General features: G+C 49.4%; 7 protein-coding genes and 1 non-coding gene across 8 annotated transcripts; 2 read left to right on the top strand and 6 right to left on the bottom strand.

Moving 5' to 3' along the window:
- Positions 1–11: 11 nt before the first annotated feature.
- Positions 12–1010, bottom strand: AKAW2_11554S (uncharacterized protein; the record flags this gene model as incomplete). The annotated part of the gene is made up of 1 exon (XM_041684051.1): positions 12–1010. One exon carries the CDS (start codon positions 1008–1010, stop codon positions 12–14), a length of 999 nt encoding a protein of 332 aa, XP_041538274.1.
- A 781-nt stretch (positions 1011–1791) lies between these two features.
- Positions 1792–1878, bottom strand: AKAW2_t10030S. Its single transcript has one exon. It is a non-coding gene; the product is annotated as a tRNA-Ala (tRNA).
- An 876-nt stretch (positions 1879–2754) lies between these two features.
- AKAW2_11553S (uncharacterized protein) lies at positions 2755–3414 on the bottom strand (the record flags this gene model as incomplete). Its single annotated transcript, XM_041684050.1, has 1 exon — positions 2755–3414. One exon carries the CDS (start codon positions 3412–3414, stop codon positions 2755–2757), a length of 660 nt encoding a protein of 219 aa, XP_041538273.1.
- Positions 3415–3682: 268 nt separating this feature from the next.
- On the bottom strand, positions 3683–5902 carry TOP3 (DNA topoisomerase 3; the record flags this gene model as incomplete). Its single annotated transcript, XM_041684049.1, has 7 exons — positions 3683–4472; positions 4519–4655; positions 4706–5028; positions 5076–5245; positions 5298–5476; positions 5541–5741; positions 5813–5902. 7 exons carry the CDS (start codon positions 5900–5902, stop codon positions 3683–3685), a joined length of 1890 nt encoding a protein of 629 aa, XP_041538272.1.
- Positions 5903–6348: 446 nt separating this feature from the next.
- Positions 6349–7517, top strand: AKAW2_11551A (DUF1295 domain protein; the record flags this gene model as incomplete). Its single annotated transcript, XM_041684048.1, has 2 exons — positions 6349–6720; positions 6774–7517. 2 exons carry the CDS (start codon positions 6349–6351, stop codon positions 7515–7517), a joined length of 1116 nt encoding a protein of 371 aa, XP_041538271.1.
- Positions 7518–8494: 977 nt separating this feature from the next.
- Positions 8495–11244, bottom strand: AFG3 (AAA ATPase afg3; the record flags this gene model as incomplete). Its single annotated transcript, XM_041684047.1, has 2 exons — positions 8495–9276; positions 9345–11244. 2 exons carry the CDS (start codon positions 11242–11244, stop codon positions 8495–8497), a joined length of 2682 nt encoding a protein of 893 aa, XP_041538270.1.
- An 832-nt stretch (positions 11245–12076) lies between these two features.
- Positions 12077–12782, bottom strand: RLP24 (ATPase-activating ribosome biosynthesis protein; the record flags this gene model as incomplete). The annotated part of the gene is made up of 3 exons (XM_041684045.1): positions 12077–12579; positions 12648–12694; positions 12778–12782. The coding sequence occupies 3 exons, from the start codon at positions 12780–12782 to the stop codon at positions 12077–12079; spliced, it is 555 nt and encodes a 184-aa protein (XP_041538269.1).
- Positions 12783–13111: 329 nt separating this feature from the next.
- Positions 13112–13615, top strand: pam18 (putative mitochondrial DnaJ chaperone (Tim14); the record flags this gene model as incomplete). The annotated part of the gene is made up of 4 exons (XM_041684044.1): positions 13112–13159; positions 13235–13308; positions 13367–13420; positions 13477–13615. 4 exons carry the CDS (start codon positions 13112–13114, stop codon positions 13613–13615), a joined length of 315 nt encoding a protein of 104 aa, XP_041538268.1.
- Between the last annotated feature and the right edge of the window lie 727 nt (positions 13616–14342).

The following is a 14342-nucleotide window of genomic DNA, read 5'->3' as shown; positions in this document are numbered from 1 at the left end:
GAATATGCCAACTATGAGGTAACTCGAGCCCCGACTTCTTGAAATAAAAGCTTATTCTGCACCGCATATTCCTTAAGCCTCTCAACAAAAGGATCAATCACACCACGCAAACAACCAGGCTGGGGCGGAGGACTCCGAGTCGGAAACCCAAACTCAAGCCGAGATGCATCAGGCAACTCAGTAACAAGCGGATACCACTTCTTCCATTTAGCCCATTCTCTCCACCCATTCAGATTTAGATTATGATTCCCATTGACAAGGTTCAAAAGACACTGGGACACAGTCTGAATCTCAACGCGGGCAACCCCTGGAAGTAAATCCCAGGTAGCAACCTCGGGCTGATACTGGCCGCGGACGCACACAATATGGCCATCCACATCCACAGGGAGGATTTCTCCCTTATGCAGCACAGAATATAGTTGCAAATGCCACAAGGCGCGATAAACGCGATATTCCTCTTCCCATGAGGGCTGGCTCAGATCCAGTTCCTTCATTGCGTGGAACCTCGCGTTCCAGTAAAAATGAGCTTGTAGCAGGCCCCCAAGGAATGTCAAACACGCACAAGCTAATCGTTGGATATTGGCCGCGATATGTACCATCTCCCATAACACGGCTCGGGATATAGAAGTGGGAGGCTTATGGCGGGCGAGGAATTCTGTTAGGCTGCGTCGTTCAGGCTCTCCTTCGTTTAGACCACTTCTTCGGAGAGAGGAACGTGCTTCACTGAATGACTCCTGGAGCTCTTCTGGTGTTAATTGTTTTAGTTCGGTGACTCTCCAGAAGTGACGGTATAGATGGCCCTTTGTTATAGGGTTACCCTTTAGGATGATGTCGACTATGTGCGTTGCTGCGGGCTCCGCCCTTTCGTTGGGATTCTTGCCTGGTTCGAAGATCTCCCGGATACGTGGGGACGCTTCGATGAGGTTCTCCAGCGTCACCCAGTCGGGGATTTGTCGGATGATGTTGCATAACACGATGTAGGGAACCCTTTTGATGCTAAAAGGGTCCATCGTGATGGGTTGGTCTTGCGTGGGTATTTCCAGGAGCAGGGAGGGAGCCCTTGATCGAGGTAGTTGAGAGTTATTCGCCTGTGTTTCGCTCTCTTTCCCTTTTGGATACTTAGGGATTACAACGCACTTATATAACTCCATTTGGACTGATTGGTCTTTAGAGACGCTCATTCCTGACTTTAATTGAGGAGGCATATAAGCTCAAGCGGATGTGATTGTAGGATGTAAGGTTCTGCAAGTACCAGACAGGAACTAGGTAGCCTAATGGCAGTTCCCAATTAACGCTGTATGTGTGTATGTGCTTTTTCCTTGACGTGGATATCTTCTGACACTTATTTGTGTTTCCTACATAGTAGAAGTAGGAGAGGCTGGCAGCTTTCATCAAGGGAATTAGCTGAGTACATAGATGATCCAAAGTTTCCCTCTGCATAAACTACCCTAGTTTGGGACGTAGATTTCCTGATGAGAAGAGACATAGGGTAAAAGTATAAAGACAGTGCTCTATAAACGCAGTGTCTGTTATTAATAAGTCAATATTAAAACTCAGAACAGTTCAGCCACAAACGAATTCTGGGATTAATTGCAGATGGCCAGATAAAGAAAAAAAAATATAAATAAAAATAAAAAATCAAAAATACAAAAAAAAAAAAAAAAAAAAAAAAAAAAAAAAAAAAAACAAATCCAGCTTCCTTTAGAGAAGAAAAAGCAAGGAAATAATAATAGAGAGATAGAATAGGAAAATCCCCATATTCTAAGGTGAAGGTGGTGGTAGTAAAAAAGATGGAGTCAAAGGGGATCGAACCCTTGACCTCTCGCAGTTTCGCTGTAGGTATGCAAAGCGAGCGCTCTACCACTGAGCTATAACCCCAGTTCGCTGATATTTTTGATTACATAATGTAAAATATGCCGCCACCGGTACATACAGGAAGAAAGTATCTATATTAGGCTGAGCTACCTATTATCGCCTGGTCGTTACTAATGTGTAGTAACAAGCCTATATTGAAATCTATATAGTCTGCTCTTCTATATATCCGTGTAGCTCGATAGAGACCAACCAGGTTTCTCTAGCTATACAGTGAGTCGTAAAATGATCAACCAAGCAGTATATCGTGCAGACATATCTTTTCAAATCGCCATATTGTACATACTTACTCGTACAAGTTCCCTTTTCTGCCACATAATTGTAAGCTCTTATTTCTGAACCTTATCAGAGAATTGTAATGTACTCTGGTGGCAATATTTGGTTCAAGTTGCCTGAGCGCTGTAATATTCAGAAATTACTGCTTACCCCCGGGGTATGACCAATGTACACTTTTAGCTTAGCATCATCCCTCGCAATGCACGTATTTGATCTACCTGTCTGTTATTTCATCCGAATCCAAAAATACAAAAAGATACTATAGATTTAGCCTATATATGACGGGTTATCCCTTGTTTTTGGTTGAGAAGCTGAAGGCACTTCCCGCTATAAAGCATTATCACCAACTTATCAAGTTGGCTGCTGATAAGTAAACCTTGACTGGGACTTTACGACAACAGGTACGTATGTGAAAATGATTACTCTCATAAGCAACGCTTCATTAACATTAATATGGACAGACATATAACCCAAAATCCCTTTGGCAATAATCGTAGGAACATCCCGTCACAGTGAATTTTAAACCCATTTTCCAAAAATAAACGTCTCACAAATCCAGGTCTCGAAGGACCATCTTCACTTTCTCTACTTCTCTGAGCGCTTTTGCTAAGCGCAAGTCCCCTTCTCATCATCTTTATCCCCAACCCAGAGAAGATATGTCTCGGACGAGTTACTCTCAACGACGTCCTGTTGCCCATGACCCTCGTTCAAACCCACACCATCCTCTCCCTCGTCAACCTCAGCCTCAAGAAGAGATTGAACTGCACCCATGAGCAACGCATAATTGGTCTCCTGGAATGGACGTTTATCACGCCACGGATATGGGTGGTCTGCTATGTGAGATGCCAGTGGTTTGAAGACGGGCTCGTCGAGGAAGGCGAGAGCGTCGGTTGGCGCTGGTTCTGCAATCTGCACTGATTCCGGGGTGCTAATAATGTAGATGGGATGCGCTAATAGAGCCCTGAAATATAACATGACTGTAGTGGATAGCAGGAGGAGAGTGAATGATAGGTTGCGGAAATCCATGGTGGTGGATTCGATGAGCTTTAAGACCAACATTGTTGATAAGTTGTGGTAATGTGGTAGATGAAGAGGGATGGGTAGGTGGGTAGGTGGGAGACTGAGGATGAAGAAGGTGAAATGTCTGAGTTGAAAGGTAGAGGTATCTTTATAGCTGGATTTTGACTTGTTAAGTTGTATTCTACTAACCCTTCTCAGAAGCGGAGTCGATGTGTCTGTTTTCTGGATGGGCTTTGAAGGCGGCATGTACCGTAGTATTCCCGGCAATGCCAAATTCGATGTATACAGAGTGCAGATATGTGGATTTTGTTGCTTTCGGATTGTACAAAAGACAAAGTTGCATGTGAGTTGCTGCTGCAAAGATCCAACATATCGGAGACATTTGCGTAGCGACCTGAATTATAAGGAAGAAATAAAACTTTCCAATGCCAGACGGGAATATACAGTTCATTAAACTTCACCAGCCAGGGGTATCATAATCAGCTGCTCGAGACAATACTTTTGTTCGGCAAAGTTAGGAAGTTTCCTGTTCATTCAGGTACTTTCGACAGGCATCCTTCAGCCTATTGATCCGCCGCTGCGTGTGCACAAATACCTCCCGATACATGTCGAGACTCTCTTGCACAACCTGCTGTCGTGTCCGCCTGCCGGCGCAAATTTCCCGCATTCGCAGCTCCATCTCCTTCCGAAGGAAGGGTTTGCTCAGGGAAGGGCTATCCGGTATACCGGCGAAGACATTATCATATCCTTCTACAAGAGCAATGCCCAATCGGGTGGGGATCAACTCCTTCACTGCATTTCGACCGCTCCCACGCGAATGAACGGCAACGTATTGTCTTTCCTTAATTTTAGCAATGTGCTCCGCCATGGTAGCATCCGTACCAATTCCATTAGCGTCCATCAGGCCAATAAGTTCCGGTTCGGTGAGGTAGTTCGGAGGTGTGGTTTTGCCGTCGAAAATCTTGGCTTCAGTGGGTTCAAACATTTCACCCATCTGGAAGTTTGGCAGTTGCTGACTACTCTCCCACTTGTCGTAGACGTAGACATCTAGATAGTTTCGTTCGAGAACTAAGAGGCCCTTGGCGTGGAAGAACTCGTCGCCGTATTGGATCTCGACTTCCGTCGACTGACCCTTGGCATCCTCGGAGCAGCAGGCAAGGAAGCGACGGACGACGAACTCGTAGACTTTCTTCTCGTCGGCCGTAAGAGCCGTGGGTGCGACCCAGCAAATAGGGTGTATAGGTGGGTGGGCTTGATCGTTGTGTCGACCTGATCGTGGAGTCTTGAATGCGCCGTCCAGCAGACTTCAAATGTTAGCAGTGCAGAAAGACATGCTTGAGGGATGCTTACTGTCGAGCATATTGACCCCAGTTTCCGTCAGGTAGCTGCTTCTCAACGAGCTTTTTCAAGTCAATGCCCTTATCAAATTGATCTGTTTCGGTACGTGGGTAACTGATAAAACCCTTCGTGTATAGGGCTTCCGCGACCTACACTGTGTGAGCCATTGCTCGAACATATGACATACGACACGGCTTACCTTCATGATTGTCTGACTGTCCATGCGGAGATATCTACTTCCCATCATCTGAAGGTCCACTGTTGTCAAAGGTAGAGGTCTCCATTTGCTGGTAGGCTTTTGGGTGACTTTGGTGACTTTGGCTTTCTTTGCCATGAGACACCGCTCGAGCATCACCGTCACCGCAGCCCTGTCAAAAAGATGAACACGTTTCCAGAGGAAATTGACCTTGATGTCGTCCCGGGTGTGCATAACTTTGATTCCCCAAAACGTCTCAGGCTTGAAGTTCTTGACGCGAAGATAACGATCAACTACAAACCCCAGTGTCGGGAATTGACAGGATCCTGGTCGGTAGTCAGAAATGCTCGTACAAGGAAGGATAGAACCATACCATAGCTTATGATAGTATCTTGAAGCGCCGCAGAAAGAGGTTTCAACTGAAGCGTTTGCAGACGAGTGAATGCCGCACCGATCCGGAGATCCAGTTCGATTCTGGCCGCAACAGCGTTTGCTTGGAGGTCATCAAGTTCGATCAGTGATCGAGCAGCATGTAGCACATGGCTTTTACCCAGAGATCAGCACTGCAAGTCAGCTGAAAAGGAGGTGGTCTCACGCTTTTTCTGTATTACTGAACCTTGCCCTTTTGATGACGATGCGAGCGTTTCCTTCCTTTGCCTGCTTGCGGATTTCCGTTCCTATATGCTCACCTTCTCGATCACAGTCTGTCCAGATAAAGAGAGCCTTGCATCTCCGGGCCTGTTCTTGGATGTTCTTCGCAATAGCTACTTTATCCTGCCGCCAGGTATTAGCATGGGGTTTATATCAGACCTTCGCGAAGATGCGCAGATATACATACGTCAGCCACAGACTCGTGTACTGGAGCTTCGAAGAGGGCTGATGGGGGACAGGACAGCCAAGTTCTATATTGGCGTTCAAAATCTAGACCAGTCAAGTGTCCAATGACGCTGGTCATGGTCACAGAGCAAGTGCCCCAAGGGCCACCAAAATTGAAATCGAATACATAGTTTTTCACATATTGATTCCCTCGGATGGCTATCTACAGTACAGCTACTTCAGCAACCGTAACCCTCAGGAGGTATTGGCAAGTCCCGGCACCGAGCCACTTACTGTTTGAAAGGAGCCGCCGGACAAGTGCTGGGCCACGGCTTTAGCAATGGCCGGCTTTTCTGCCACGCATAGCACCCTTTGCGTTGTCATAGCAATTGCCTGAGTTGATCAGGAAGGCTAAGGTGTGCCCATGACCGATGCTCCTTTTCAGAGCGCAACCGAAATAAAGAGTGTTGATCTTTATGGCGAAGTGGACAAACTCACATACTAATCATCTACTTTGTCGCTGTAGACGCGAAAAAGACGCGAGTCACGGGTGGTAGGGTGCCTTTGTGCCTGAAAATATATGTACTGCCTGAGGCTTAGTAGTGGCCCGAGCTCCCCATCATGGCCGGATTGGGACAAGTTGCAGGCCTGAATCAGGCATCCACAGGCGGTTGCTCGGTCACGCTTCCCGGCCAGCTTGTTGTGGTAATTGTTTTGACTCCATCCACAACCCGGCCTTGTCTTGCTTCCACTCACATGCGAGAAGCTTCCCTGTCACCCCAGCAGCAACCAGCTAACTAAAATCCTTTCCTTCAGTGCATCTGACCAAGATGACGCTACCCCTCCCTGACGTCAAGTCTGTCGTGGACTGTGCTTCCTTCAGCCACACTGTCCTACCCTTCTTGTCGCAAATCACGGCGCTTCCCGAGCGACTGCAGCTTGCAGCCGCAGCCAAGGATGTGAACATCCTCAAGGACATTTACCTCTCCACGAATCCCTTCATCTCGGCCCTCTTCTTGAGTCTAGCTCTATCAGTTCTGTTTGTCATCGCTTCGGAGATCAACCGGAACTACTCCCAAGTTGATCGGCTCTGGAGTATCCTGCCGTCCATCTATAATGTGCACTTTGCTCTTTGGGCCCGCTTGTCGGGCCTCCAGACTCAGAGCTTGGATACTATCGCGGCCATCACCTTGATTTGGAGTGTGAGTTACCATGATTTTCTGTACATTATATCCGCCCCTGCTAACCTGCCCAGGCCCGCTTGACGTTCAACTACTGGCGCCGTGGTGGCTACTCAATCGGCTCGGAAGACTACCGTTGGCAAATCGTCCGCTCCAAGGTTAACAACCGCTTTGTCTTCTTCATTTTCAACATCGTTTTCATCAGCCTGACGCAGTCCTTGCTCCTGCTTTTGATCACCGCCCCGACCTACAACTTCCTCCTTCTCTCGCGTCTGTCGGACCACAAGTCCTTCGAGGTTCCGGACCTTGTCTTCTCCCGGGTGGCCTTCTTCTTCATTATCATCGAGTACTTCGCCGATCAGCAGCAATGGAACTTCCAGACTGCCAAGCACAACTACCAGCAGACTGCCCGCATCCCTGACCAGTACAAGGGACAGTATGAGCCTGAGGATCTGGAGCGCGGATTCGTCGTCAGTGGTCTCTGGTCCCTGTCTCGTCACCCCAACTTCCTCTGTGAGCAGGCCATCTGGCTCACTCTGTACCTCTGGAACTGCTACCGCACCGAATCCTACGTCCAGTGGACCGGCATTGGTGCCTTGGGCCTTCTGCTCATCTTCCAGGGTAGCGTTCGTCTCACCGAATCGATCAGCGCCGGCAAGTACCCTGAGTACAAGGAATACCAGGCTCGCGTGGGACGCTTCATTCCCCGTTTCTCGGCCAAGCCCAAGTACAAGAGCAGCAAGAAGAAGGCTCGCAAGGCTGTCACTGAGCAGCCCGAGAGCGAGCAGACTCATGAGGCGGACAAGAAGAGCCAGTGATTATGGGAGATACTTGATGTGCCGCTCACATTAATCTGCCTTTGTTTCGGTTCTGGGTGTTTGTCTCTTCTATTGGTTGCGGTTCCATTTGATATTTTCGAGTTATTTTGGAGTACATAATTCTTGGTGTTGGATCTTCTGGAAAACATATATTATTCTGCTGTTTGCATATATATTCTGTCATGTTCAGTTATTGATATCCTTGTCGAATTTATGAAAAAGTTCCATCACTGAAGAAGCACGCGGCGATTGGGCTGGCCCCTTGTGCTTGACTAACAGCACGCCTTCTAGTCTCCAAATTGCAAGACAAATGTTGTATTGCAGACTCTAATCAATTCTATTCATTAGTATAATAACGCTACACTTCACAACGGCCTACGATGTCACTTGAGCCATACTGAAATATAATTTGAACTCGCCTACCATCTATATTTGAAAACCAATATAAAATAGCTACCTACTATACAGTACAATACAATACACCGAACACTTTCTTCAAGAAAGCGAACGAGAAAGAAAAAGGGAGAAGCCAGGCGGTGATGATAGAGATATCAAGTGACGGATGGTTGACCGCTGGGATAGATGTCCAAGAGGTATAGGGAAAGGAGTAGAGAAGTGGGGGAGGTAACTCCGGAGCAAAGTACCAAGCACGCAGGAAACACAGAAAAAGGGTCATAGTCCTAATATTTATGGCGACAACTTGGAAGGTAACAAACAACAGACGGATGGGATGCGAAAACAGAGGGAAATTGTTAGAAAGGAGATGCTCCGAGTTAACACGCACACACGAAAGATAAATAAGTACAAAACCCAAGCGAGGAAACGAGGAAGTAAAAAAGGACAACGATATATGATATGAGTAAGAAGACAAGCATGCAAAAACCCCCGCCTCGCCGCACCTTTCGTCAGCCGTGAGTGATGATGTTCTTGGGAGAGAAGAATAGTATTCAAGGATTTCCACTGAGGATTTGCATCATCTATGGGGGGATAGGGGTAGAGTCGCGGCCGTCCTTGCCTTCAGTGGATTCCGTGGGCTCAGGGGGAGCGATGGTGGCGCCGCCGCGGCCGTCGAAGTACTTGGCGAACTCGTTGGATTCAGGCCACTCCCTAGGGCCCAGAAGACGGATCATGTCGTCGCGGCTGAGGACTTCCTTGGAGAGGAGTTCCTCGGCCACGATGCCAACTTCCTTCTTCTTCTTGGTCAGGAGGTCGCGGCACTGCTGGTGGGCTTGATCGATGATGCGGCGGACTTCAGCGTCGATATCCCGAGCCGTTTCTTCGGAGAAAGGCTTGTGCATCTGGCTCTTCGGGTCCTCCTCGTAGTAGATGTAGCGTAGCTTTGATGACATACCGAACTTCGTCACCATGGCGGTGGCCATCTGGGTGACCTTGTTGAAGTCGTCGCTGGCTCCGCTAGTGACGGTGTCGAAGTGCAGTTCCTCACTGACACGTCCTCCCAGGGTCATGGCCATACGGTCCATGAGCTGGTTTCCGTTCATCAGGTAGGTGTCGCCGTTGGCAGGCAGATATTGGGCATAACCCAGAGCGCCTTGGCCACGGGGAATGATGGAAACCTTGAGAAGAGGATCAGCCCAGCGGAAGTACCATCCACAAATGGCATGTCCGGCCTCGTGGTAGGCCACAACGCGCTTTTCCTCGGGAGAAAGAACAAGAGACTTCTTCTCCAAGCCACCGATGACACGTTCAATGGCCTGCTCGAAGTGCTTCATGGTGACATGATCGGCGTTTTCACGGGCCGCTGTACAGAAGCTGGTTAGTATAAAACTGATGGAATAGGAAAGCTATTTCAGGAAATTGTGTACTTACCAACCAAAGCGGCTTCGTTGACGCAGTTTGCAATATCAGCACCAGCAAAACCGGGAGTCAAAGCCGAAAGTCTTCCTTGCAGGTATTCCATGTCCTCCTTCGTCACGATCTTCTTCAGGTGAACGCCAAAGATCTGCTTACGACCATCCATGGTAGGCCGGTCGATAGAGATGTGCCGATCAAATCGTCCAGGGCGCATCAGAGCTTGATCGAGAACGTCGGGCCTGTTCGTACCAGCCAACACCACCACTTGCTCGGAAGTGTTGAAACCGTCCATTTCGGTCAAAATCTGGTTGAGGGTGCTCTCACGCTCATCGTTGCCACCGCCGTAGTTGGACTTCGCTCTTGATTTACCGATAGCATCAATTTCATCGATGAAGATAATGCAGGGCGTCGACTTCCGCGCGTTGGCAAACAGATCACGAACTCGGGAAGGACCGACACCGACGAACATCTCGACGAACTCTGAACCACTGACACTGAAGAAGGGCACGCCGGATTCACCAGCTGTGGCCTTGGCAAGTAACGTCTTACCGGTACCCGGAGGACCCGAGAGGATCGCACCACGGGGAATCTTAGCACCAAGCTTCTGGAAACGTTCCGGGTTCTTCAGGAAGCTGACGAATTCCATGATTTCCACCTTGGCTTCGTCCATACCGGCCACGTCGGAGAACTTGATCTTAATGTCGGTCTCCTGGTTGAAACGTTTGGCACGGCTCTTGCCAATGCCAAAGATGCCACCTTGACCACCTCCGCTACCTGCACGCCTCGACAGGAAATACACACCCGCCAAGAGAAGAACCGTGGGACCGAAGCTTATGAGTGTCGCAGCCCAAGGGACTTCACCCTGGTAGTTGACAGGAATGCGTTCAGCACTAGGGACACCAAGTTCCTGCTGGGCCTCCTCCAATTTCCGCTCAAAGCCGTCGACGGATCCGATGGTGAAGTAGTAGTAGAATCCAGGGTGAGCAGCAGGTGAATCGGGGTAGACTTGAGCCACCGCATCACGGTGAAGTTCGACCCGAACCCGGGTGTTGTTGATGACGGTCAGCCTCTCAACCAAGCCCCTGTCGAGGAAGTTTGCCCTGAACTCCTGCCATGTGATATCGCTGCTGTTCTCGCTCGGGTAGAAACTGCGATAGATATAGTAACTGACAATCAAGCCCGCCCAGAAATAGATGTTGTCGAGCTTGAAAACAACCATGTCTTTAGGGTCCGGCGGATTCTTGCCAAATGGGTTCTGGTCCTTCTGCTTCTTGTCTTGTCCTTGGTCCTTCTTCCCTTCCCGATCCTTTTCTCCCTCTTTCCCTGGTTGCTTTCCTTCCTCTGCATGTTTCTTCTCCAGTTCCTCGATTTCCTTCATCATTCGCTCGCTTTCGATCCGCGCTACGCCACGAGCGATCTCATCGAGGTAAGATGCCAGGTCGCGCATCAAACGCATATATGTCATAAGGGAGGCAGGACGCCCGGTGGCGATATGGTTATCGATGAATTCCTTCACCGGCGGAGGTAATCCGTTCCTCTCAACGTGCAGTTTCACGTCGTCGAGCATCTCATGTTGACTCCGTGGTGACCGATCTTTCAAATGTGCGATGAATTCGTCTAAATGTTTCTGTTGTTCCTTGGTGAGCACATTCGTCTCTTCCGGCTTCTTCGGGTCTCCGCCGTTATTCCCGGGCCCGGTTGATGAGCCCGTGTTCTTGTTGTTGCCATTGTCGTTCGGGGGGTTCGGTCCACCGGAGGGCTGGGTAGCGAAGGTCCTGGCTCGGTGTGCGATAATCAGGGCTGACAGTCTTGACTGCGGAGCGTGTGCAGAGAGCGGCCTTGTGCGGTAAAGGCAGTCTGCGGCTCTCCTCGAATATCGAGCAAGGTTGCCAGGCCGCCGGAGCAGAGAGGCCATGGTCGAGGATGATGAGCCCGGAGGCTAAGGTAAAGGCGCGGCGGAGTTCTGAGAATTCAATGGCACCTCGAGGCTGATGCGGCCATAGAGGCTTTTCTTGAAACGGAGGTGGCGGGGAAGGTGGAAAGCTCTTGGGGGAGCTGAGGTCGCCTGTGAAGTTCGCTCACGCGCTTTCCCGCCTTCTTGCGTTTTTCGTCCTTCCGTTCGCCGGCTGACTCATCTGCCCACCGCCGCCGCCGGCCAGAACCCAAAGGAAGTCGGTGGACCTCAAAACCCATCAGTAATCCTGGTTGTGCTTGGAAGAGTGCACAATTTGGTCGAGATCATATGCTGATGTCACTCTTCAACTCTCTGTCTATGGTTTATGGCTTGGAGAGGGTAGATGCTGGAAGCGGGTGGTGGTGATGACGGTAGCAGCACCTGGTGGGGAATGCTGAGATTATGCACTAGATAGCCTACTAAAGTAGTGATACCATAGGAGGGTCCTAATGCAAGTTACTCTTTACAATTAGAGTGCTCTTGCTAGGATTGTATAGGAGTTCTGTGCTTGATAATGCCTATTTGGTCCCAGAAGACCTATGAGCACTGTCCTCCGATCCACTAGCCCTACACACAACGGGTAATTCTATAGAGCACGTCTTTGTATGATTAAGTCAATATACCTGCAAAGAAAGCAATAATTTGGACATGAAAGTTCATCCCAGAGACCACTGGATACTTTTGGATAGGAAAAGCTTGAAACAACAGAACAAACCCAACTCCATCATAACCTCAAGGTATCGAACCCGACTACATGGCCGGAGAGAAAGAAACGTAAGAAACGCATAGCCCTTTAGTCGACATCCATCTCCTCCTGAGTAGTTCCATCCACCAACATTCTGGTCTTCTTCTTCTGTCTGAGACGCTCCTCTCCGTGCAGTCTGCTTGCCTTGGCAGTCTCGGCCACCAACGGCTGTCCCTCTTCCCGCTCGCGGAGCTCCTTGCGAATGAGATGCTCGCCCTCCATAACCACCTTGCGATCCGCCTCGCGCTTGCGGTCCCGCGCAAGCTTGCCTGCCAAACGACGCTTCGTGAACACACGCTCCCTGCGCTGCCGGATCTCCTCCACTCTCTCCATCGCCTTGATAGTCGCCGCAACCAGGTTTCTGTCGTACTTGACGGGGACGTTTCTCTTCTTGGCGAACTGGGACAGCACCAGCGACGAGTCGACAATCATCTCCTTGCCCTTGGCAGCGCGACCGGCCTTGGTCCACTTCACACGTCTCGGTTGCCGCTTAGCCTTGAAGTTCTGATGGGTGGTAAAAGTTAGCTTAAACCTGATAAGACTGGGCGGGGCTGGGGGACTTATCATTTGCTTCTGCAAAACCGGAATGCCTTGGCGTCATTTCTAACAAACTGGATACCCTTGCTAGGGTAAACAGGCCTAGAGCAAAAGTGGCACGTTTCAACTCTGTCAGGTAGGTCAGCCGCAAGTCCTTACCGCTGGTCAAATTTCTTCCGGGATGAGCAGAGGCAAAACGCCGGGGAACGCACCTCATGTTGGGCTAGTGGTTTTGAGTATGTGAGCCCGAAAGCGGCGATTAGATGAAGTGAAAGGAGAACTCCGAAAAATGAGGTCAGAAGCCGCAAACAACTCCTCGATCCCACCGTCGTGTAAAGAAGATCTCCGACGTTCAGGACAGGAACCGCATCAAAAATTGAAGCGTGGAGCAACCGGCGCTAAACCACAACGGGTAATGCGGCGCCGCTCCGATTTTTTATCTGGACTTCCGCCTCTCCCCCAACGTCACTCCTTGGATATCCCTCCTGCTGTGTCCTACGACCCTCACTCCGTCTACTTCTGAATTAGTCACTCGACTGTTTCAAGATGTCTACCATTGCTATCGGTCTCGGTGTCGCTACTGCGGCCTTTCTGGTAAGTCCGACTTGGGAACTGGACTGTATCTGCATGATGGATGACAGGAGGCTAATATGTACTCTCATCTGCTAGGGTCGCGCCGGTCTTCTTGCCTACCGTCGCTCCAAGGGAGGTGTGAATGCCATGGGCAAGGCCTTCTACAAGGGGTTAGTCATGCTTTGTTATGTTACGATTTACCGGCATCGATCACTAACTAGTATACAGAGGTTTCGAGCCGCGCATGAACCGCCGTGAAGCTGCCTTGATTCTCGAGCTTCCGTACGTTTCAACCCTTCAGACACGCTATATTCTTCGACTTCTAACCAAATATATAGGGAGCGTACCCTTAACAAGGACAAGGTCCGCAAGAAGCACCGCCAGCTCATGCTTCTCAACCACCCCGATCGTGGCGGCAGCCCGTACCTGGCGACCAAGATCAACGAGGCCAAGGAGTTCCTCGACAAACACACTTAAGGCTCTTCCAACGCGGATCCTCCACTGACGACTGTTCGGGGCGTTGTTGGATTGGGAGAGGAAACACGAACATGCTAGGGATGCTTTAGGTATCTTCTATTGTACAAGAGAGATTCTTCTTAGGGTGAGCATAGCGAGGCGTTGGTGGGATTTCTTTTTTCGAAGACGAAAGATATGTCTTTGTGCTCCTTGCGTGGGGCTTTGTACTATTGTCTACTATATCCTGATGAGATCGCCACTCCTGAATATATAACTATCTGTTTGGTATTACGTCTTCCTTTTATTATACCTTCTGCTTGTTCTTCTTTGAAGGGCCTACTGATTGGTCTGTTGGATAAGTCTGGAGTATGCGTATCTGGCGGAGATTGGTTTCCAGTCACTGCCATTATTCTGAAAATAACGGCGACATGATCATTGATTTCGCGTCAGTCCCTCGTCACTTGCTTCATGATTGTATGGCACTTTCAGGAGTGTAGAACCGTCATAGGTCCTTACTTTATCAGGTGTCTTGAAAATGCAGGCAGTGATTGACAGTCCAAGCATTCACATGCCCATGCGCTAGACAACCAGATAAACAACCAAATAGTATCCACGTTTCATCAGGCTACTACAGAGTACTACTCCTTATGGGTCCAAGATTCACCCCTGAAAGAGCTAGTTAGACACGTCACTTAAGTTGGCAGCCTAAAACGCCCCCGATCTGAAGCGGGAAGAGTTGAGCCAGATG

This window comes from Aspergillus luchuensis, chromosome 1 (genome assembly GCF_016861625.1).
Source record: "Aspergillus luchuensis IFO 4308 DNA, chromosome 1, nearly complete sequence".
Lineage (NCBI taxonomy): Eukaryota > Fungi > Ascomycota > Eurotiomycetes > Eurotiales > Aspergillaceae > Aspergillus > Aspergillus luchuensis.
Note: the sequence above shows the minus strand (reverse complement) of the source record. Positions and strands in the feature narration are given on the sequence as shown.